Source organism: Aricia agestis, chromosome 2, assembly GCF_905147365.1.
Source record: "Aricia agestis chromosome 2, ilAriAges1.1, whole genome shotgun sequence".
NCBI classification, from domain to species: Eukaryota; Metazoa; Arthropoda; class Insecta; order Lepidoptera; family Lycaenidae; genus Aricia; species Aricia agestis.
Window position 1 is genome coordinate 2232819 of NC_056407.1, and position 23690 is coordinate 2256508.

General features: G+C 37.9%; 2 protein-coding genes across 2 annotated transcripts; both read left to right on the forward strand.

Moving 5' to 3' along the window:
- Nucleotides 1–4966: 4966 nt before the first annotated feature.
- Nucleotides 4967–5714, forward strand: LOC121739576. Its single transcript, XM_042132066.1, has 2 exons — nt 4967–5180; nt 5484–5714. Exons 1-2 carry the CDS (start codon nt 5021–5023, stop codon nt 5660–5662), a joined length of 339 nt encoding a protein of 112 aa, XP_041988000.1. The 5' UTR covers nt 4967–5020; the 3' UTR covers nt 5663–5714.
- Nucleotides 5715–11935: 6221 nt separating this feature from the next.
- LOC121738998 (cuticle protein 1) lies at nt 11936–18369 on the forward strand. The gene is made up of 3 exons (XM_042131306.1): nt 11936–11976; nt 17353–17534; nt 18026–18369. The coding sequence occupies exons 1-3, from the start codon at nt 11962–11964 to the stop codon at nt 18096–18098; spliced, it is 270 nt and encodes an 89-aa protein (XP_041987240.1). The 5' UTR covers nt 11936–11961; the 3' UTR covers nt 18099–18369.
- Nucleotides 18370–23690: the final 5321 nt, after the last annotated feature.

Here is a 23690-nt window from a genome sequence, read left to right on the forward strand (position 1 = left end):
AGCCCGTGGTATTTCTCCGGTCGAGCCGGCCCATTCGTGCCGAAGCATGACTCTGCCACGTCAAAATCTAAATAAGTACTACTATACTAGGTACTACTAAATAGTTAAATAATTAATGGCTATGGCTTGGCTATGGCTTCGTAGCATCCAAACGGGTGGACTGATTTCGATTGTTTTTGTTTTTACCGACTTCCAAAAAGGAGGAGGTTATACGTTCGGCTGTATGTATCTTTTTTTTTGTATGTTCAACGATAACTCAGCCGTTTGTGCTCCGATTTTCAAAATTCTTTTTGTGTTGTATAGAGTTTAACTCGAATTTGGTACCATGTTCACAAAAGTGGTGATCTGATGATGGGATCCTGGAGGAATTGAGGGGACTCCTTGAAATTTCCATACAAATTACATTCCATACAAATACATTATACAACATATAGTGATTTTATTTTTTTCTGAAACATTCGAGGTATATGCTATTAAAAAGTAAGATTTCGCACCAGGTTATACCCTGGAACCGAAGGTACCCAACAGAACTTTTGAATCCTTATAGATACAGGTTCGGGGATTTCGGCGTTGTTTAAACAACTGAAAGCATAAGCCAACACATCAATTTATTTAATCATCATCATCAAAATCATAATTATGCCATGGGTCATCACATTATGACCCAATTATTGATGCTTTTCGTGATATTTTGCATCGAAGCAGATGTTTTTGATGATTATTTCGCTGTTTGTTGACCGATTTTCAAAATTCTTGTGTTGTTGTATAGGGTATAATTTTGATTTTGTATTGTTAGCGGCAACACCAGAAGCTGATTCACCTAGCCACCCCCCTACCTCTCAGAGTGTATAAAAACTGCCTCGCCACGTGACTCGTTCTCTTTTTCCCTTGAGAATTCGTGCGAGATAGACGTGCCATTGCTTGTGTCCGTTATTTTGTAATTAATTATTAGTTTTGTTATTTTCTTTTGTTTAATTTTGTAATTAATTAGTTTGTTAGCAATTTAGTGATTTAGTTTTGTTATTTAATTTTTATTTAAAGTGTTAAATTAGATTTATAGAATTGGTGTTGATTTTTTTTATATTAATTAAGGTTTCCCTACCTAAAATCAGGCGTGGGATAAAGAAAACACTCCCACAATTATTATTTTCCAACAAGGTTGCTAATTTAGAATAGTCATGGGTAGATCGAATCGTTCACGGTCAAAAACACGGGGGAAGCGCGTTGCACGCTCGCGTAGTAGAATCTCGCACGGCAGGCTGTCTCGTAGCACGTCTCGGGGACGCACAAAGGAGCGGCGGCGATCTCGCCGTGACCGTTCGGGCTCGGAACGATGGAGCCGTGATCGCTCGCGTGAACAGCACGAGCGGTGTCGTCGTCGGCGTTCACGATCGAGGTGTTCTGGCCGGGAGCGTTCGAGTCCAGGTCGATCATACTTGGAACCGAGGGACGAGACGCTGCATCGAGACTACGCACAATCGCTCGAGGCGATAGCCTCGCGGTTGAGTGCATTGGAAGGTAAATCGGGGTGGTCGAATACGCCCGGCGCTGCTAACGGAGACTCCATGGGCTGCTCTACGGAAAGAATTGTGGACGCAAGGACGGAGTACGCGCGTAGATCGTTATTACGATTACGAATTGTTAAGGGGTTGTCCGAGGAACTTATGATCGCAATCGTAATTCGTGGCATTAGAGACCCACATATCAAGGCGTGTGCCACTAATGCGAAACATATATTATGTCTATGTGCGAAACTCACTATCGACAATATGGTCGACTTTTTGTCGACGTTTACTAAGCCTACTTCTAAATCTTTACCTATGTCTTCATTTTCTCAACAATCTCGACACAAGTCGACTTTTAAACGTATATTGAAGTGTTTTATTTGCGGCGACACTCAACACAAACAGGTTAATTGTCCAAAGAAACCTAAACAAAAAACTAACTCTCTAATACTCGCATTACCTTGTTCGAGTGATAATAGTTCTAAGTCCAATTTGTCGTGCGCTTATTGCAAGAAGGGTGGGCACGATATTACTTCGTGTTTTGCTAAACAACGTTCGGATGCACAACGTAATAAAAACAAAGTTAATTTTTGTTCTACCCCCGACTTTAGTAAAAATAATGACGTTATGGTTGGTATCATTCAGGGGATTCCGGTTGATATACTTATTGACAGTGGTGCATTAGATGTGTCATTAATATCCTCGGATGTTGTAAATCATTTTTCGTGTTGTAAGAAACCTATTAACAGTCAGTTAAAGGGTATTAGTGACACAACTATTTTTGTTGAATTTTACGTGACACTGACAATCGAGTTCCCGGAAATAACTTTGGAAGTTGATTTGCTAATTGTGCCTAGAGAGTGTATGAATGCGCCTATAATTATCGGTACAGATGTACTGAATAGAGACGGGGTCACGTACGTCCGTACACGAAGTTTGCAACGTTTGACTCGCGGGCTTTCAGTTAATCGTGTGTGCAATGTTCAAGCGAATATCGAGTGTAATGAAATTAAAACAACATTAGTGGGCGATGATTTGAAAGTTTTATTGTCTATTCTTGATAAATTTTCTAAGTTTATGATTTCGGGTACCGCCATGACTACCGTTACCACCGGTAAAATGCAAATTCGCTTGAATAATGACACTCCGATATACTATCGACCTTACAAAATGTCTTTTAACGAAAAACTAAAGGTGCGGGATATCATTAAAGACCTTCTGTCCAAAAATATTATTCGTGAGTCGGAGTCGCCTTATTCTAGCCCGGTCTTGTTAGTCAAAAAGAAGGATGGCTCAGATAGGATGTGCGTGGATTTTCGTGCACTAAATAAGATAACCGTAAAAGATCGATACCCACTTCCTTTAATAGATGACCACCTTGACAGACTAGGGAAAGCGAAATTGTTCACAACTTTGGATATGGCTACCGGCTTCCACCAAATCATGTTACAGGACGATTCTATTCCCCTTACTGGTTTTGTTACGCCCGAAGGGCATTACGAATATATTAAAATGCCATACGGTCTCGCGAATGCTCCCATAGTTTATCAGCGAATTATATCAAAAACGTTGCGTGAGTTTATCGAATCTGGCTTAGTTTTGGTATATATTGATGACTGTTTAATACTGCATTCCTCAATTGAGGAAGGTTTGCAAACACTCGATCGTGTGTTGACAACGTTAACAAATTCAGGTTTTTCGATAAACTTACGCAAATGTTCCTTCCTATGTACCAAGATAGAATACTTGGGTAGGATAATATCGGACGGATGCATACGACCGGCTGAAGCTAAAGTTCAGACTCTGATAAATTCAAGTGTACCTCAAAACGTGCGGCAAGTGAGACAGTTTCTGGGCCTGGCGGGCTATTTCAGGAAATACATATCTGGTTACTCATTAAAAACGTCTTGTATAGCACGGTTAACAAAGAAAGGCGTCGATTTTGTATGGGGTGAGGAACAGGAAATGGCTCGCCAGGAACTCATTAAGTGTCTTACCAGTAAGCCGGTACTTTGTATTTTTGATCCTGAACTACCCACGCAGGTTCATACAGATGCGAGTAGCGCGGGCTACGGTGCGGTCCTACTCCAGATTCATAGGGATGGTAGTAAACGGGTAGTGGCGTATTACAGCCAGGCCACTAAGGGGGCCGAGTCTAAATACCATTCCTATGAACTGGAGACTCTTGCGGTGGTAAAAGCCCTTAAACATTTTAGGCATCATCTCATTGGTAGGCATTTTACTGTCGTAACCGATTGTAACGCTCTCAAATCTACTCAGACAAAAAGGGACCTGTTACCACGGGTAGCTAGATGGTGGGTTTACTTGCAGGATTTCGACTTTGATATTCAGTACCGAAAGGGGGTCTTATTGCCGCATGCTGACTATTTTAGTCGAAACCCTGTTGCAACTGTAAACAACATAACCAAACCACGCAATTGGGCACAAATCGCACAATCGGGTGATGAGGAAACGCAACAATTGTTGCGATCCCTAGACGAGGGACAGTTGGACGCCTCGAGATACGTCAAAAAGGGTGATCTTTTGTACTATCGCTATACACCTACGGGCGAAGAGGGGCGCCTCCTCTGTTTTATTCCTAAGGGGTATCGCCTTGTCTGCTTCGTATTTTTCACGACGAACATGCCCATATTGATGTCGAAAAGACTGCCGATCTCATATTACGATATTTTTGGTTTCCTGGTCTAAGGACCTTTATTTCCAAATATGTTAAGCATTGTTTAACCTGCATAGCTCATAAACGTGTGCCACGATCCTCATTACAGCCAATTACTTCATGGGCCAAGCCTAATATTCCATTTGACACTCTACACCTTGACGTTTTGGGACCGTTACCAGAATCACAAGGTTTTAAGCACATATTAGTTGCAGTTGATTCTTTTTCCAAATTTTGTCACTTAATTCCTATTCACCGACAAGATTTAACTGAGCTGAAGCGAGCCATGCAATTAATTATTTCCTTGTTCGGTACTCCCAACACTTTAATTTGTGATAGAGGTAGAATGTTTGAGGCTTCGAGTTTTTTATCTTTTCTTAATGAGTTAGGATGCCGAGTGCATCACATCACTCCTGAGATGCATCAAGCTAATGGCCAGGCCGAACGCTATATCCGCACGATTCTCAATATGCTTCGTATCGAGTCAAATCAAAAGAAAAGTGAATGGGCTGAGGAGTTGTGGCGACTGCAATTAATTTTAAATATCACAAAACAAAAGACAACGCAGTATTCTCCCTTAAACTTGTTGATCGGGTCCGAAAATGCATTACCGGTAGTCCGCTCGTTAATACGCGATGTGGCTTTAGAAAATTCTACTGACAATCGTGAGTCATTACGCGAATTACGAAGACAGAGGACGACCGAACGGTTGACACGAAATCAAGCCGAACAAGATCGACGGGTGAACGAAGATCGTGAGCCTCCCCGCATCTATATATTGAATGATCTCGTATTTGTGATCAAGTACTCCCAGTCACAGGGCAAGTTGGATCCAGGAATGCGTGGACCTTACCGAATTACCCGAGTGCTCGATCATGGGCGCTACGAGCTGAAGCTGGTCAGCGGAGCATACGGCAAGGTTACTTATGCGGCCGCGCAGTACCTGGTGCCCTGGAGAGGAGAGTGGACCCCGGAGACCTGCGCAGCATTCTTTGAGGGTGAGTTTACAAGTCTGTTTGGTACGCTTAATAGTGGAGCCTATGCCAGAACAGCCGTCGGAGGTACGCTTAATAGTGGAGCCTATGCCTTGACGTGAAGTCCGAGCAATATGATTATTGACGGCAGTTCTGACGGGTATGCTTAATAGTGGAGCCTATGCCTGAAAGCTAGCTAGCTAAATAATGTAGTTGACTATATAATGCGCACTTCGGTACCATTTTTGCTTGTTACTCATTTATAAAAATCGGACCAGTTTTTGATGTTGTTACAACTGTATTAGAGCTATTTTTATGTAATTCCAGGAGAGGAGAATGATGACGTCTCAGCAGATGCCGTAACTGCTCAGTCCGATCCTACTCAAGAACAACCCGGTCCATCATCGAAGCCTGACGAGGACGTCAGACTGTCAGGAGAGGCCGTGTTAGCGGCAACACCAGAAGCTGATTCACCTAGCCACCCCCCTACCTCTCAGAGTGTATAAAAACTGCCTCGCCACGTGACTCGTTCTCTTTTTCCCTTGAGAATTCGTGCGAGATAGACGTGCCATTGCTTGTGTCCGTTATTTTGTAATTAATTATTAGTTTTGTTATTTTCTTTTGTTTAATTTTGTAATTAATTAGTTTGTTAGCAATTTAGTGATTTAGTTTTGTTATTTAATTTTTATTTAAAGTGTTAAATTAGATTTATAGAATTGGTGTTGATTTTTTTTATATTAATTAAGGTTTCCCTACCTAAAAGTATAATAATTACGAAAGTGGTGAGCTGATGATGGGATCTATGAGCAATCGAGGGAAATCCTCGAAATTTATCAAAAGACTTATAGTGGTTAAAATGTTGTTTCTAGTAACTTAAACATATGTTACGAATAAGAAAAAGTTCATACGAAGGTGTCTCTTGGTCCAAAGAAACTGAACAGAACTCCTAAACCTTTAAAGATAAAAATTTTAAAATAGCAGCATCGCTTAGATAGCTGCAAGCATTTACCACAATTTCGCTTACAGTAACATAATGTGAATATTTAACATTTGTAGTGGTTATTTAAGCATAAATCCTTATCTTGTAGATAACTAAAAAGAGTGAAATTATTATTTTTAACAAAAAATTAAAACCGACTTCCAAGGTAAAAACAATAATAATATGAATAACAAATATTAGTGCCTTTTTCAGAATTCGTCTAAATCTCAACTATTTCTGTACATACTACATTCTTCATTACTTTGAAGTCGATACCAGTCCCAAAAGCTTCAGATATTCTGACATTGATTGAACTCACGATAAAATTAGCTTGTAGATAATAATGAAGACTGTAGTATGTACAGAAGTAGTTGAGATTTAGACGACTTCTGAAAAAGGCACTAATATAGAGTTAGAGTTATTTAATACTTTTTGTTCAAATTATTATTGTTTTTACCTTGGAAGTCGGTTTTAATTTTTTGTTAAAAATAGTAATGTTTAAAAGCTGACGTGATCAAGAGTGTTCTTAGCTATAGTTCATCATTATCAGCCCGCTCAACAAGTCAGCACTGGAAAATTTCGGTTTATCCCTATTAGAATGTTGAATGTATGGTGGGAATTCTTACTTTCAATTGTAGTTTCCACCTAGGCTAAAAGCGCCATTAAAATTGATAAATCACGATACCGGGCTCTCAGAAAATTAGAATATTCCAGCAAAAGTAAAAAACCTTCACTTTGTTTTGCTATCTAATATCTATTGTTAATTAAAACCAATTATTGTGTGACAATCTAAAGCAATACGATACCACACTTGACCGACATACAGAGTTACCACACGGTGTTATTGCTGTTCACACTTATATTACACCTGATATCACCCTTATTTTAAGCACATAAGAGTCAATATCATAGATAATTAAAACGAAAATATATCTGAATAGTTTTCACTTTTATTACGCCTGGTATCACCCATATTTTAACCACATAACGGTCATAATTATAGACATACACAAGCAAAATAAGTCTGAATGTATTCGCCTTGACCATCGCGTGCACTTTCGTCGCGGTTGGTTACGTATTCTAGATGTCTAGCTTGGAATTTATAGCTATCATTAGGCAACCTAGGCATAACTTTCTTATCGAGCCCTTTCGCGACCACCTGAGCTATAGACCTGTTTATTGATCCTGAGCTATGATAATAAAAGCAAAGCCACAGAATAGATAATACAGCAAAGCACAGATTACTAAAGGTTTAGCAAAAGTAGTGCAGTAGGTTTATCAGTCAGCGTCTATTATTACTTAACACAAAATCAGTAAAGTTAGTTTTTGGGTTATGATTATTTTAAATAGGAGTAAAATGCACAAGACATCGAGCCTTCCGCTATTTTGCTGAGCTTACATCTAAGTTATGCATTTTCCGCTGTCTCCTTTAGTTTTTATCTCTTTTAACAAAGGTTACTTAATATTGGCATATTTTTATTATCTAGGGTGCAGGTATATTATTATACGAGCTTTTGCCCGCGACTTCGCTCGCGTTAAGAAGTATTATTATATAAAAACTTTCATCCCCTTTTTTAACCCCTTGGAGGTAGAATTGATCAAAATCCTTTCTTAGCGGATGCCTACGTCGTAATATCTACCTGCATGCCAAATTTCAGCCTGATCCGTCCAGTGGTTTGGGCTGTGCGTTGATAGATCACCATGTCAGTCAATCACCTTTGAGTTTTGTATATATAGATAATATATTGGCATATTATTAGCAACTAAACTGTGACGTTACTACATGACTAGAAAGCGTAAATTTTTCCGGGCTAAAACTATATAATATATTCTATGTTGGAATTTATTCGGGAGTCGGGATTCTAATGTTTTTCCATATTATGTATATGGAAATAACAATTAATTAATTGGTCTAAATCGTTAGGAGGTAACAATGAACGAATAGTCACTCTTTGCCATTTATAAAATCAGTACGGATACTTAAAGGAACCATAGCGCTATAAGTATAGAGCTCTCATCCTTTTAACGAGGTAGGTAAAGGTACTTTGCTGCGGTCGTGTATCATGCATTTCCCGTAGTCCCACCTTCAGGAGCAGGAGCACCGTTGGGGTTTTAGTGGGTAGTCTCGGGTGCGTCTTCCGTCCGCCCCGGGGAGTCCCACATACCTCGGTGGTCCTCCCCAGGCCCCGGGGATGCGTAAACGCATTCCCCCAACGAAAAAAAAAGTAAAGATACTTTTTTCATACGCAAGGGTAAAACTACTTTCTACTGCGAAGATCAGGTGTTCCGTGTTCGGAATGTGCTGAACGTAAGATGGCCGTGACATTCGGCGTTTATCTGTGTACGCCACATTAGGTTTTTCTCTACATCCTGTGACAACGGTAATTGCTAATTTATTTTGTACGGTAGCGAGGATATTGCTCTAGTTTATTTATATTTAAAGTTCCACAGTTAATTGTTTTTCGTTTTGCTTTATTTATGCACAAAGTATAATTCTGCATGAACATAGTAATAATATTTAAATTTTGTAGGTATTTTTTCTTCAACATTTTCCGGAAAGTTATACGGTATACGCAAATATCTATTCTAAATACTCTATTACGAAAATAATATTCGAAGCGAGCTGAAAGTTCGTGATGTCACTAGGATCACCAGCCAAGTCTGCAGTTCCATGTTCACGACCTATGGGCAGTAATAATATCAAATTCAACAATTAATATCGATAATATGCTTTGTGATATTTATTGTCTCTATACGGAACTCTATACGTCGCTACATCCGACTAGCTCTTGGGCAATTTTTATTACACTTACATTATTGAATATTTACTATAATACTTACATTATAAGGAAGTTCATTTATTGACATTTTTGTCCGCAAGTAAGGTTAGCACTGTCCTGGACTTCTAGATGCTTCTATAGTCCAGAGGAAGAAGATGCATATAACGTATTATGTACATTGGTAATGGACGTAGCACGACAGCACTGAGTGATGCAAAGCTAGGAAACGAAAGCAGAGAGAAAAAGAGCAGGAATGTAGGCTGTAGCAGAGGGAAGGTATTTGGAACTCTATTTCTATTTTGTTAGCTAGACTCTTACACTTTGAAGATATTTATTTTAATTCTTTAGGGTGAAGCCAAACGAGCGTAATTTTGTGAGTCGTGAGTCGCAGAATTTCTGCCGCGTAATTAATATCTTTTCATACAAACTATGACTCACAAATTTACGCTCGTGTGAATCAAACAGGACTTTTGTATGAAATTGAATGCAGCAGAATTTCTGCTAGCCGAAATTCTGCGACTTACAACTCACAAATTACGCTCATTTGGCTTCACCCTTAGAGAGCTAGAGCTTTTGTCTTAAATAATCGCCACTCGTCCGTAGGTAACTATTAATAAAAATTGTTGATCCAAGTGTGTTCAATTTTCTCTTCTTCGTTTAAATGAATAAAAACTAATTATAAATTTTGTTAGATGTGCTTAAACTCGACAACTGCTAAACCGATTTGACTGATTTTAGTCTTGAGATGTTCAGGGAAAGTTTATATTGCGAGAAATCTTGGAAATAAAATAAAATAAAAATAAAAAATGTTTTATTTCTGAGTAAATTTGAATCAATTTTTTTCAGAATGTCTACCTGATGCCTACCGGCTACCACAAGTGTGATAAGATTAAGTTCACCGGGTCATCTAGATAAAAATAAAAATAATCGCATTAATCAAATTAAATAACATAGCCCATAGACATTGGAAATGTCCTACCTTTCATCAAATAGTTTTGTAGCGGTTCTCAATACAGCTCAGCATGTCCCTCGGATTAAAATATTATTCTATGAGTTTTTCGTGGTTGGCAACACAGTCCAACCTGATTAGCAGTGTTTGTGCCAAAAAATACACTAAAAATCGGGATGGAATTAAATATAGCATTAAGGAAGGCCCGGCCAGGAACGAGTTTGAGGCTAACGACTGTAATTTGATAACAAATATAACTCCTTTACATCCTTTATTTAATTTACAGCGAGCAGGACTCAATAAATTGCATCGCGTAATCTTTACATAAAAATAAGCTTAAAAACTTAAAACTATTAATTGTATGGTAATTATGTTTTTTGTACTAGATAGATATCAAGAAGATCCAAGCTGTCAATATTGCAATTGCCGAAATAAATAATATGTTACTTTTTCACGATTAAACCGTTAAACTTTAACAAATCTTTATAAAATAACTAGATAAACCATAATTTTTTCCCGGACAAAAAGTATCCTATATCCTTTCCTGGAACTCAAAGTATCTTCAAACCGAATTTCAGAAATATTGGTTCAGTGGTTTGGGCGTGAAGTAACAGACAGACACACTTTCACATTTATAATAATACTAGCTGTCCCGGCATACGTTGTTTTGCCATATAAAGTATTTCGCCCATATTATTTTATTGAAGTGACAAAATAAGTATGTTACCAGGGCAACGTCCATCGCTATCCCGTCGCACAAACAATGGTCGCCGTCAGTCTCGAGTTGTAATCGTTTACTATTATTTATTCAACAAATGCACTTATCAATTTAAAAAGTAGCCAGGAGCCGATTCTCAGACCTTACTGAATATGCATATAAAATTTGGTAAAAATCAATAAAGCCGTTTCGGAGGAGTACGGTAACTAACATTGTGACACGAGAATTTTATATATATTAAGATTAAGTAGGGATGTAGATTGTAGAGACTAGAGTTAAGCACGATTCAAAAGTGAGTTTAGATTCATAAGGAATAATATTATATTTTGGAGACAGGTGATGGAAATTTTCTTTGAATTTCATATTATAAAATATTTTATTGATATTCAAAGTTAATATTTCTCAGTTTATTAAATACTAGTTATGCAATAATTTTACTATCAATTATGACCGCAGTTAACACATTCAACTACATTAACAAGTTAGTAAACTTGAATGTTCATTACCTACTTATAAACGTTTGAGAACTTTAACAATTAAAAAAGTATATCGTAACACTATTACAATACAGCTATGATGTTTCTCGGTATTTAGGATTCTATGGCTATTAGTAAACGATATTAAATGTTACACAAAGTTGATAATATTTTAAGAACAAATTTTACTGAACATAAAATGCACACTTCATTGTAATCGACCGCTTAAAAAGTTTGCAGTATCCAACATTTCTAATGAGTATGATGTATTCCAATACTAGCTATAATATTATATTAATATCTATGGACGCTTCACACCACGTCAGTCTGGCCCCGTGGTAAGTACCTGAAGGACTTGTGTTACGGGTACGGGGTACCAGACAACGGAAATATAATATTTAATACTTTTATATTATAAATTTTTATTATATCATACATATATTTAATGCATATCCAAGACACAGGAACATTGAAAATTTGTTCCGTCGGCGAGATTTGAACCCGCAACCCCCGGCTTGCGCCACCAACGCGCCACCAACTGAGCCACAGAGGTCGTCAAATATATAACTATATATTTAAGAAAATTATACACTACAAATCGCTTCTTAAGACCATTTTTTTCTATGAGAAAGCTTTATAAAAAACTATGACACCCCAAAAGCCACTTATAAGTGAACATAATATTATGTCCAGTTAGGGATGAGGTAGCTAAAGGTATAGTGAAGAGTCACTAGCTATTTTTTAATCATTGACATTGGAAATGGAATCAAATATGTCATTAATTGTTAAGCCAAGTGCCAAGATCAGGAGCAAAGGAAGAGCGGCAAGGCGGCATCGGTAGTATATAAGGCCAGCACCGCCAGCAACTGTTGTCAGTCTCACATTGTCGAGAGGATATACAACATGTACGCCAAACTGGTAAGTACTGTGTAGGGTGGGGTGGTAGGGGGTGACATGTAAAGTTTTAGTAGCCTGTGTTATTCACTGCTAGGAAAAGCCCAAAGCCTTTTCACTCAGATCTCGCTCCAATATGGATTTGGACGATTTTTTTTAAATAAATGTAATTGATTGTACTGTCGGTTCTTGGTGGAAATTCATATTGAACACTAATACAACACACAAGTGGAAAAAGTGCAAGAAAAGTGTGTTTTATTAGTGTTTTTTTAATAAATCAGAAAACAATCAGACACTAGACAAAAACAAAGGCATTTCGCTAGTCACTCTTCTAGTGTTTCCATGGTTCTTAAAATCCCTGTGTCCCTTAGATCGCGCGTTACCTAGGTCATTGTTTCACCAGTGCTTCTGTGTGGCCGTGGTATCATTTAGCCGACCCATTCGTCGTAATGGATAGTTCTCTCACATTTATGGAAAATATAGAGTTACAGTTAAGATTACAAGCGTTTTTCTCGCCGGTTTTCTATGAGGCCATACTCTTGAGCTGGCCCATTCATGCCGTCGCGTCGCTTGTATATAATGTAGAGACTATACAGGAGAGCCGTGAGGCCAAGCAACGATCGAAGATTCGAAGTGATTGTTATTTATGTAGAGTCCAAAAGTGTTAAGCCTTGACTAGCCGTTATGCTACGTGTTCGTAACATTAAAGAACGTATTTTTTAGGCTTTGTCTTTTGGAATGCGTGTAGGTAGCTGTAATTTTTTTTTTCTGCTAAGCCTAGACTGATAGATGATCGAAGTAGGGATTTAGCCCACTTGTTATGCACTGGAATAAGTGGCTAAATATTTACGACTCTTAGGTCTACCGCGCTATCACCTAGGCCAGGGATGGCGAACCTAGATATCACCGTGCCCTTTTTTCTGAAAATGTCATAAACGTGCCATTCAATATTTTTTGTAATCCGATGATTTCAAAATTTCTCTAATTCGGTGCCCACTATGCAGAGGTAGATCTATAGTCTTTATTATTGGTAAAATAATTTCGAAACTAGTTTTGTGACCAGTAGCGTGCTCCAAATGTTATGTATCGTGCCACTGGTAGCACGCGTGATAATTGGTTCTTGATCCATCCCTGCCTGCCTAGCATACGCCAACGAGATATCTCACTCTCGAGGTAATTACTCGTCTCATAATGTCAAAATCTCGACATTATCTCGACAAAACTATATAAAAATGTGTTATTTTGATGATAGATCTACGCGAGAAAAAATGATTGTCATGCTAGGGTCAATAGAGATGAAGAGACAAACCATTAAATATCGAAAAAACATGAAGAGTGAGATATCTCGTTGGCGTATGCTAGGCAGGCTGGCCTAGGCATTAGGGTGGGTGATCAGGAAATGCAAGGTGGTTATGTAGAGCTCAGGAATAGATAGCAGTTAAGATATAATAGTTGCTAGCTGATCTCACAAACCAGTCAGCTACGCAGGAGTGTAGTGCCCAAGTTTGTCCGCAAGTCACAAGAGAGTTATCTTCTTATCCGTAAAATTTTTGGACTGACACGTAAGCAAGCCGCGAGTTATATATTATGTAAAGTTTCTATCGAGATTCAAATGCGTTTTTCTACTACTTTCTTAGTTCAAACTTAAAAGTTAAAAGCTATGAGCTTTCTGAGATATTTTAAACGAGACTGTTTTGAACGAGAGAGTTTGACGCCGACCGATTTTTCCACAATAAAACTATCCACACTGTGCACTTTCATCTTCAATTTTCGTCATCAACTTTAATATTGGCGCATTCAATTATTGAATGCGTCAAGGAACGCAACGCCACTATTGTCATTTTTGAATTTTTGGATACGGTCAGAGGGCATGCGTCGCGGACATGCCTCACGTGCGCTGTTGACTGCGCTATAACGCATGCCCTTGAAAAAAAGGCACAGTGTGGGCATAGCTATTGCTATTTTCCGGGACGTCAAGTATCTGCATACTAAATTTCAACAAAATCGGCTCAGCGATTTAAGCGTGAAGAGGTAACAGACAGACGCACAGACAGACACACTATAATCTTAGTTATGTATTATCTGTATAATCTATACTTACTCTGTTCTAATTCATTTTAGTCTAAATGTAAACAAAAATTTTAATATTGACATTTTGATTAATAGTAAACTGTACCGTTCATACTGAGTTTTGTTTACGTTTAGAATAAAATTAATAAAAACGGAATATTATATAGGTAATATATTAATATGTATATTATGGTCAAATTATCGTCTCAATCTGTATGTAAGTCATAATGTATTTATAAGCTCATAATAATGTTTTATTCATAAATACTTGTGTTATCGCGTGGGCAGATTTTACTATGATTATGATAATATTGTGACTAATATGATTTATTATTATCCAAGACATACTGCTTTTGATATAGGTATTCAGAACAGTTATATTGTGTATCAAACAACAATAAACTTAAATAAAATCTCGCGCACGAAGGGTTCCGTACCGTTATAGAGCAAATTTTTTTGTATGGGAGCCCCCCTTAAATTTTTATTTTATTTAAATATTATTATTAATTATCAAAGTACACATATATTTCAGGCCTCTGTGAAAATTTAAAGTGCCTACCTGTTGCCATTATTAACATCGAGCAAAAAAGGCAAAAAAATCACGTTTGTTGTATGGCAGCCCACCTTAAATATTAATATTATTTTGTTTTTAGTATTTGTTGTTATAGCGGCAACAGATATACATAATCTGTGAAAATTTCAGTCTAGCTGTAGCGGTTCTTGAGATACAGCCTGGCGACAGACAGACAGACAAACGGACAGACAACGAAGTCTTAGTAATAGGGTTTTTACGCTTTGGGTACGGAACCATAAAAGTAAATCCAATGATAGGTAGTGCTCAGTATAGCTATAATATTATAGCGGCAAGAGAAACAGTAGATAATATTATGTAATTATATATATGGCGACTGAATACCTACTGTTAATTTAAATATTGACCTTAGGAATTTAATATTAAATATTTTTAATTATTTAATTTGAAAAGTAAAGTCTTATTTAAAAATTAAAAAATACTAAAATATGTCACTGTTTTAATTTTTAACTTTACAATAAAAAACATTGCGATTAGGAACTCTATTCTAAAACTCTACCAAAATTTCATCACCATCGATTTTCATTCAAAGATATTGAGTAATTTATTGTTTTGATTAAACTTTCTAGTAATTAAATTAACAAGCTTGATATTGTTATACACGCATTTGAACCATAACAATAATTTATTCAATGTCGTTAACTTGATAGAGTTAAACTTGAAAAAAGCATGACAATATCTAAAACTGCAGAATATCTCGAATTTTCTCGTGATTTTTTCTACTAGATAATAATATAATAATTATTGTAGATTTTTTTTGGCTATTTAATGATAATATTAATATCTATGGACGCTTCACACCACGTCTGTCTGGACTCTGGCCCCGTGGTGGGTACCGAAAGCACTTGTGCTACGGGTACCAGACAACGGAATATATTTAATACTTTCAAACCGACTTCCAAAAAACGAGGAGGTTATATATTCGGCTGTGGATATTTTTTTAAACTATTCATACATTTAAGATTTTTATCATATTATACATATATTTAATACACATCCAAGAGTCCAAGACCCTCGGCTTGAGCTACCAACTCGCTCACCAACTGAGTCACAGAGGTCAACAAACTCGTCGTCGTCGTCGACTACCTCACAAGACGTACCTATATACCCTCTAACTTGACTAATTTGAATTCGCACTTAACAATTTCTCAAATACTTGGGCAAGCATTAAAACGCGACTCGGCGGTCGGCTCATATTTTGTTGCTTTCTACCTCGTATGTTTCGGCTTGCACAGCCACGAAAAGCGCTGTTCACCGGACCAATGTGCCGTAAATCGTCTGAAACAGACTGTATGCTTAGACTGTTCCTCTCGATTTCTAGGAAAAAAGGTTGTCACTTTTCATTATAACAATAACCCATACACATTTATAACGCCTCCGTGGTCTAGTGGTATAGAGCGCGGCTCTTGACTCGTGAGGTCGTGGGTTCGATTCCCGCGTTCGAAACATGTTTTTTCCAAGTTTGGTTAGGACAATGCAGGCTGATCACCTAATTGTCTGACAAGTAAGATGATCCATGCATCGGATGGACATGTAAAAAGTCGGTCCTGCGCCTGATCTCTCGCCAGTCGTGTCGGTCGTCCGTCCCACTGGGTTATGAGAGTAAAGGAGTAGAGAGTGCTCTTGTGTACCGCGCACACACTTGGGCACTATAAAATTACTCCTGCGTAGCTGGCCTGTTTTCAATTAAACCGGCCACCGTCACCGAAACCGGTGTGGGAGCTATTATTATTATTATTAACCCATACACCAAACTTTGTATGTATGTAACTACTATAACGATTAACGTTGTATCATATGCGTTGTACAATGTAATCAATGTAACCACTATAACCACCTTAACCACTCGATGACAACCTGCGCGTAGAATTTGACGAACGATCGCGAGCCGCGCGGCGTGGGCTGGGCATGCCTATTGTAGTTAAATTTATTGTAATGCCGCCACAAAATCTTGTTCCTTGACTGTTTGATGGCTATTTGATCTATGGGCCACGAGGTATACTGAGATACTAGCAAGATATTGTGTAAAGTCTTAAGATATAAAGATGATAACATGGTCCTGTCTGTATAAGACATTATCAAGAACTTAATGCGACGCCTTGATAATTTGAAGAAATTAAAGTTCATTATCAGTATTCATCATGTCTTTGTCATTACCCATAGCATAACACGATTGGTCAAATTTTATAACACAGAATAATCAATCAAAAAGACCTCTTTAAAGAAAGGCATACCTATTTTGCCAACAGAGGAGAGTGATTTAAGCTTCCAAAATTTGTACATAAATTGGTTGAATCATACACTTTAATTTGCCCATAGCTTGTATGAAATGTATTTATGGTTTTTAAATTACGCGACAAAAACCATTTTGTCCCTTACGCCCTTTCCATTTTTTGCTGTTCCATTATTATAACTGTGCGTCGAAAAGAGGAGAACTTCCTCTCCTAAGCCGCGCCGGCGCGGTAGTCGACTCTCATGCTCTCTGTATTACGAAAATTCGATCAGATCATGTACGCAAAAAAGTAAGTAAGTACATAACGCGTCTGAAGAAGTTTTCGATCAGGTCACGTGGCCAAGAAAGTACAAAACGCGTCTAAGATTCATAATTAATTTATCTTAATTAAAACAATACTATATGCCCAAGCCTCTATCTTCTTCTTTACTTAGATCATCTGTTGGATTCTTTGGACGCAGTAGAGTATGCACTATGCACTTCACTTACATCATCTATTCCCCAGTTCTGCCTGCTGGTCCTGGCCGCGGTGGCCCTCGCGCGGGAGTACCCCGCCGGCCTGCACCCCGCCGTCTGCCCCAACTACCCCTACTGCGACCAGAACGCCTGGACCAAGTTCACGCCCGACGGCCAGCCTATCCCCGAGTGGGTCTACAACCCCTCCATCCTACCCGTCGCGCCCGCTGAGTGAGTCCATACTTCATCTTCTTCTTTTTGTAAATGGCTCCCTGGTAAGCCGCCAATGTCAGAGTGAGTGGCGAAGACTGTTGTTGAAGAAGGTCTTATGACAAAACCATCGAAGAAATTGATAATAATATTTTGTTTGTTGTCTTGAGGTCTTAGTATTTTTTATGTGCACACTGCAGAGAAATAATTTATAAATTAAGTAAATAATATAGCAAATGTATCACACCGAAGTTAACTATTTGGAAGCGGGTGCTAATAGTTATTTACTGATGGTTGTGACTTGTGAACAAAAAAATCTTACCCGTGGGGCCCGATTCTCAAACCCCGAATGTCGTTTCGAAAACATGCTGTCTCAAATACTAAGTGTGCCTTGAAGAATAGACAGCCTGCAACAAAGAGAATATGAGCCTGCAATTCGAAAATCGAACATTATAAAAATATTGTCCCACGGTCGTTGTTCTATTTTTTTATTAACTTATTTTATTTTTCAGCCCCTACGGCCCAACGAAATACCCCGCCGGAGTGAACCCCGCTCTGTGCCCCAACTACCCCTTCTGCCGCTGAAGATCTCTAGATTACGGACTTTAGATTAACTTAATACCAGATTTTCGTACGACTTAGGATAATGATTTCTTTGCTCCTTAAAGGCATAGCTGAGCTATACGACCGACGACAAATTCGAAAAACTATTCAAAGGAAAGAAATCATTGCCTAACAAATCCGCCTCGTAGAAAATTTGCCTATTGACACTGCCATATTTGTAATTTTTACAAACTGAATAAGAGTTTTTTACTGAAAATTTGTAAAAAATGTAAATAAAAGAAATGTGATTTTATAAGTTTCATTTTATTTTTCTGTTTCCCTAATAATTAATTTGCTATTGATAAGTAGATTAATAATAATAAATAAGGAACCTACCTATTCCAAAACCTAAGGCTAAGTAGATATAGGTACCTACTATGATGGAGGCTATGTTTATTTAGAAAACGAAATGCGAATAAAATGTAGAGCGCTGAAAATGGACTCTATGGTACTTATTAGAACAAAGTAAAGAGAGTCTAAAAGGGCCCATTCACTGCAGGACTGCCGTGCAGTCCTGCCGTGAATGGGCCTTTTGAGGGATTCCGGAAGTCCGGAACCTCTCACAGTCCAACCTAAGAATCTGTCAAATTCAAATTTCATCTCCGAATTCTCGAAGGTTCTCAAATTACGCGCCAATAATTTCGGTAGTAATTTATCGGCGTTTAAACTACTTTTTTACGTGAAACAAATAGCGCCGCTGGCAATTACCCGCATGATAATGAATGCCGCTCACGACACAGACGAATCGACGACAAGTTTCATCACATGTTATAAATATTGTTTACGAGTTTCGGTAATGCAAGGACGACGCTTGAAGGTGATCAAAGTGAAATAATGATGATTGGTAATTAACGACCGCTTTTTTAAAACGAGTATCATAAAAATATCGGTTAATTCTTATTGTTCTCGTTTAGTGACTGTAGTCTGTACGCGCTGGAATCCAAATCTCATAGGTTAGCAGGTGTTCCAAAAGGTTTTTACAATAATCTAAAAAAACAATTATTACCTCGATCGTGGGAAAACCAGACACAATAGATATGCAATTGTTATCAAAGTTTTGGTTAGACGAAACTTGTAAGTACCTTATATATCGTTACTAATAATTGTAACTTGTAAGTACGGATACAATTATTAGACTAGCACGAGTCGGCGCACGAGTACCGAAAACTATTCCACCTCAATTTTTTTATGCGATCCTCTTCAAATTGGATCCTCTTAAAATTTTTACAAAATCTTTTATTATATTTGTACTTAAATAATTAATAATAAAATTAAAATAAAATAATTGTTTAAGGGGGGCTCCCATACATAAAACACAATTTTTTGTCTACTTTTGCTAAGATAAAAAAAAGATATAAACAATGAAATTTTTTGAAATCTCTATTAACAATATTATTAACTATTGTATAAAGAATATAAAAAAATATATTACTTTCACATTTTTTTTTTTATAATATATATTTTTGATCGGTCGAAAGTACCCAAATTTGAGATTTTTCGAACCTTTAAAAATTCATATCTTTAAAAATATTAACGTCGTCGTCGACGTCACAAAACTTAGGAACGATTTTAAAATGTGATGTGACAAAACTTAGGACCCCCTTCCTCCTCCTTGTCACACTTCGTCGACTTCCTTAGGTGTCACTAACATACCTTACCTTTTTGTAACTTTCAACATGTTGGCGGCGGGAATTACGCTGGACGGGGCGGGAGCGGACGGCTCTTTTTCAACTTCCTGCAATCCGTTTTACGCTACCCAAACACGATAATGAAGAAATTGTTTGCCAACACCTATTGCATCTGAATATTAGCTCGGAATGTTGATTGGTTTAAGCCCGTTGCACACATTGGGTCAAGCCCGCCAACAGATTGGCCCAATACGCTGGCATATTGCCTTAAAGTGTACAGCGGGCTTTAAACACTGATGGATTATCGCAAGCGCTTTTCTTTTTTATCACATTAAATTTTTATCAAAATTAAATAAATCACCAAATCCATCTATTTTATCACTTTTTCACTATCATCTTTTTTAACACCATACATTTTTAGGGTTCCGTACCCAAAGGGTAAACGTGACCCTATTACTAAGACTTCGCTGTCTGTCCGTCTGTATGTCACCAGGCTGTAACTTAAGAACGGTAATAGCTAGAAAGTTGAAATTTTCACAGATTGTGTATATCCGTTGCTGCTATAATAACAAACTTGCTATTTGACCGAGCTTTGCTCGGTATTCGATAAAACACGAATAAAATAACATTTTCTAAGAATGATTCCTAGCTAGATCGATTTATCGCCCCCGAAACCCCCTATATACTCGTTCGAAGAAGAATTGCTCGTTTGAAGATATAATATACTAAAAGTAAAAACAAAATAAAATTAATATTTAAGGGGGGCTCCCATACAACAAACGTGAGTTTTTGGCCTTTTTTGCTCTATATCAATAATACCAACAGGTACTTGAATTTTTCACACAATCTTTGGTTTTCTAAAGTCTAAACTAGCGAGTGCAATCATATTAACTAAGGATTCAGGGACAGACTACAGATGGCGGCACGGCACCTGGACATAATATTTTCTTCGCACATCAATGTTAAGTCAATAAAATTAATATTGTGTGATAATGTCATAGTCCTATATCTATTCCAAATTCTCGCACGGCTACTGACGTCAGTGGCTTATGTACCCTCTGACTTCTGAGTAAGGTGTTCAGAAGGTTCTCTTACGACCTTACTAAGTATATCATAATCAAGGCCCGATCTAAGGGGGGGGCGAGCCGGGCATTTGCCCAGAGCGGCAAAAATGGGGGGCGGCGAAATTGACTTACTTATTCCTATCTTCCAACCTAGCCATCCACCACTTAAGTTTGAGAATTTTACCAGCTAACCTACCTTAAGTTTGGCAGTGGAAAAATTTGAGTATTTACTTAAATATTCCTTCCATTTTCCCCCAACAAATATGTTTTCTGTATATGTAAAGGGCGGCGAAAATGATCTTTGCCCGGAGCGGCTAAATGGCTAGATCGGGTCCTGATCATAATCGTACGATAGCTATTTCGTCAACGGTTAATCATAGAAATACCATTGCTAGAATTTAACAGCTTATTTCATAGATAAAGTATTTGTCTATAATATCTCAATGGCTTATTTACTACTTTTCAGTTATTTTCAGCTATGCGCTAAAAAAATGCGCTACCCAAGTGAAATAAAACGAGAAGTTAATATTTCAGTTTTATTTATTAAAGATACTGGCTGTCAAAATAAAAACAATAATCACAATAATCTTGATACTTTGTACCAACACTGTATCACGAGACTCAATAAATAAAAATACAATAAAGTAAGCATAATATTAATTGCAACAAATGCACCGTAACAACTTTACATCACTGTATCGTTATCATAGATTTAGAGAAATGGACAGACAGACAGACAGAGCGTACTTTAATCAACTGTAAAGTAAATAATGGGAGGAAATGTGAGGGTGACTTTCCGACCTTTGCCGCAAGTAACCGCGACCGTTAAAATTCAAATAATAATATCTATAGATATCCATGGACGCTTCACACCACGTCAGTCTGGCCCGGTGGTAAGTACCTGAAGGACTTACCCCACCAACTGAGCCACAGATGTCGTCAAAACGCTACATTATGAACTAGGCTATAGGTTTCATTTTCTACCGACATTAGTCTAGCGACCCATGTCGACGCTTTGTAGTAGCGTACAGCAAAATGATAGCTATAGCCTTTATCATAAAGTGGCATTTTATTTAAATTTTTGTCGGACGCGGTCGCTTGCCGCGTTGATCGAAACGATACTTTAATTAGAGAGATGAAACGTGCAGGTTACATAGATTTTATCGCGGGATTTGAGCGCGGCGATCGAATCAAGAAGTTCCGTAACGAAAAATACCTAACACCGGCAACTCCAAACAGCTGGTCGGTGCGGCGTTGCCGTGCCTCGCCTAACGTCGTTTCAGTTTGGCAGACTTCGGCACGGTGTTTGTGTGCGTGCAACTAGACGTATGCGCATTATAATTGCGTAAGTTATTAATTATAAAGATGTTACAATATTTATAGTATTTTATATTTACGTTTGTCTTTATCCTCTATCTTTGTCTCTACCTACTTTTGTAGATCAGAGATATCTCTTTCAAGCGAGTGGTCAATTTCATACGATTATTGCTCAGTCCGTTTCTCTAAGTCTACGATCTAACAAAAATTCTTAATAGTAGAAAATAAAAAGTATGTATCACAAAAACCTAAATAAAAAAATAAAAAATATATTATTACTTAATCCCAATAAAATCTTACACATTAAAATAAAATAAAAAAAACACTTATAGGTCTACCAGAATCTGATGGCAGATTTTCAAAAAATATCCTTGATCATTGGTAAAATTTTTATATTTGCATGTTTCATACACAGAATAAGCCGCTATAAGGACAAAAAAGGATCAAAATATTTTATTCCAATTACCCTGGTATTGCTAGAGTCAATTTAATTTCTCACTTTTTGCCATCAGATTCTGGTAGACCTATAACTTATAAGTATAGCATTGCGTAGGATAGTGTGGCTGTGTACTATAAAACATAATACTTGAATATATTTTATCACTTAAATTAGTTCTTACTATTCATTGGTTTGATTTATCACACAGAAAGATCCTTAACACAGAAACGGTGCACACAAAAATACAGAACGTTCCAAACTCTTGCCTCTGACAGGCCATAATGGCCGATTTACACGGGTGACTAAAGCCGCACGATTTACGCCGCACGGCGAAAATCGACCGTGTAAATGGCAATTCGACTACACCGCATGCGACTAAAGTCGCAAGCCCCAAAGTCGTGCGGCCAATGGCCGCATGCGGCTGGTGACTAAAATCGACCGTGCAAACGCTCAAGCGATCGCTTGCTGCGAATACTACTGTTGACTGGTGAGTGAGGTGACTTGCCGGGTGACTAAAATCGACCCGTTAGTCACCCGTGTAAATACGACCATAAGGCGTCACACCAAACCGATAACCGTCGAACGTGAGTACTAGTCTTAGTTCACTGCATTACTAATTAAAAAAAATACAAAGCGATTATGCTATACAGCTCAACAAGGCTTTAAATGAACGTGGCGAGAAAAGGAAGTAACGCTGTTTTCATACAAAACGTCATTTTTGACAGTACTCCTTTACCAGCAGCGCCCATTGACATATTCATTTAAAGCCTTGGGGCACTTTACATCAGCTACCTTGCTCCCGACAGAATCGAATCGAGAATCAAATTAGCTCGATCATAACAGCTTTTGCTACTTCCGACATATTGTATACTAGCGCAAAATCGTGCTGCGGCTCAATTTGGAACTAATTCGGTCTCAACGACTTTTCCCAGTTCTGACAGCTATACTAGCGCACGATCGTGCTGCGGCTCAATTTGGAACTAATTCGATCTCAACGACTTTTCCCAATTCTGACAGCTATACTAGCGCACGATCGTGTTGCAGCTCAATTTGGAACTAATTCGATCTCAACGGCTTTCCCCACTCCTGACAGCTATACTAGCGCACGATCGTGCTGCGGCTCAAT

What these genes read in the sequence shown, in the direction of transcription:
- LOC121739576 (XM_042132066.1), top strand. Translation starts at nt 5,021, where the DNA reads ATGCGTGGACCTTACCGAATTACCCGAGTGCTCGATCATGGGCGCTAC. An exon ending in CTGCGCAGCATTCTTTGAGG is followed by an intron (nt 5,181 to 5,483) that starts GTGAGTTTACAA and finishes ATGTAATTCCAG; the next exon opens with GAGAGGAGAATGATGACGTC.
- LOC121738998 (XM_042131306.1), top strand. An exon ending in CTACCCGTCGCGCCCGCTGA is followed by an intron (nt 17,535 to 18,025) that starts GTGAGTCCATAC and finishes TTTATTTTTCAG; the next exon opens with CCCCTACGGCCCAACGAAAT.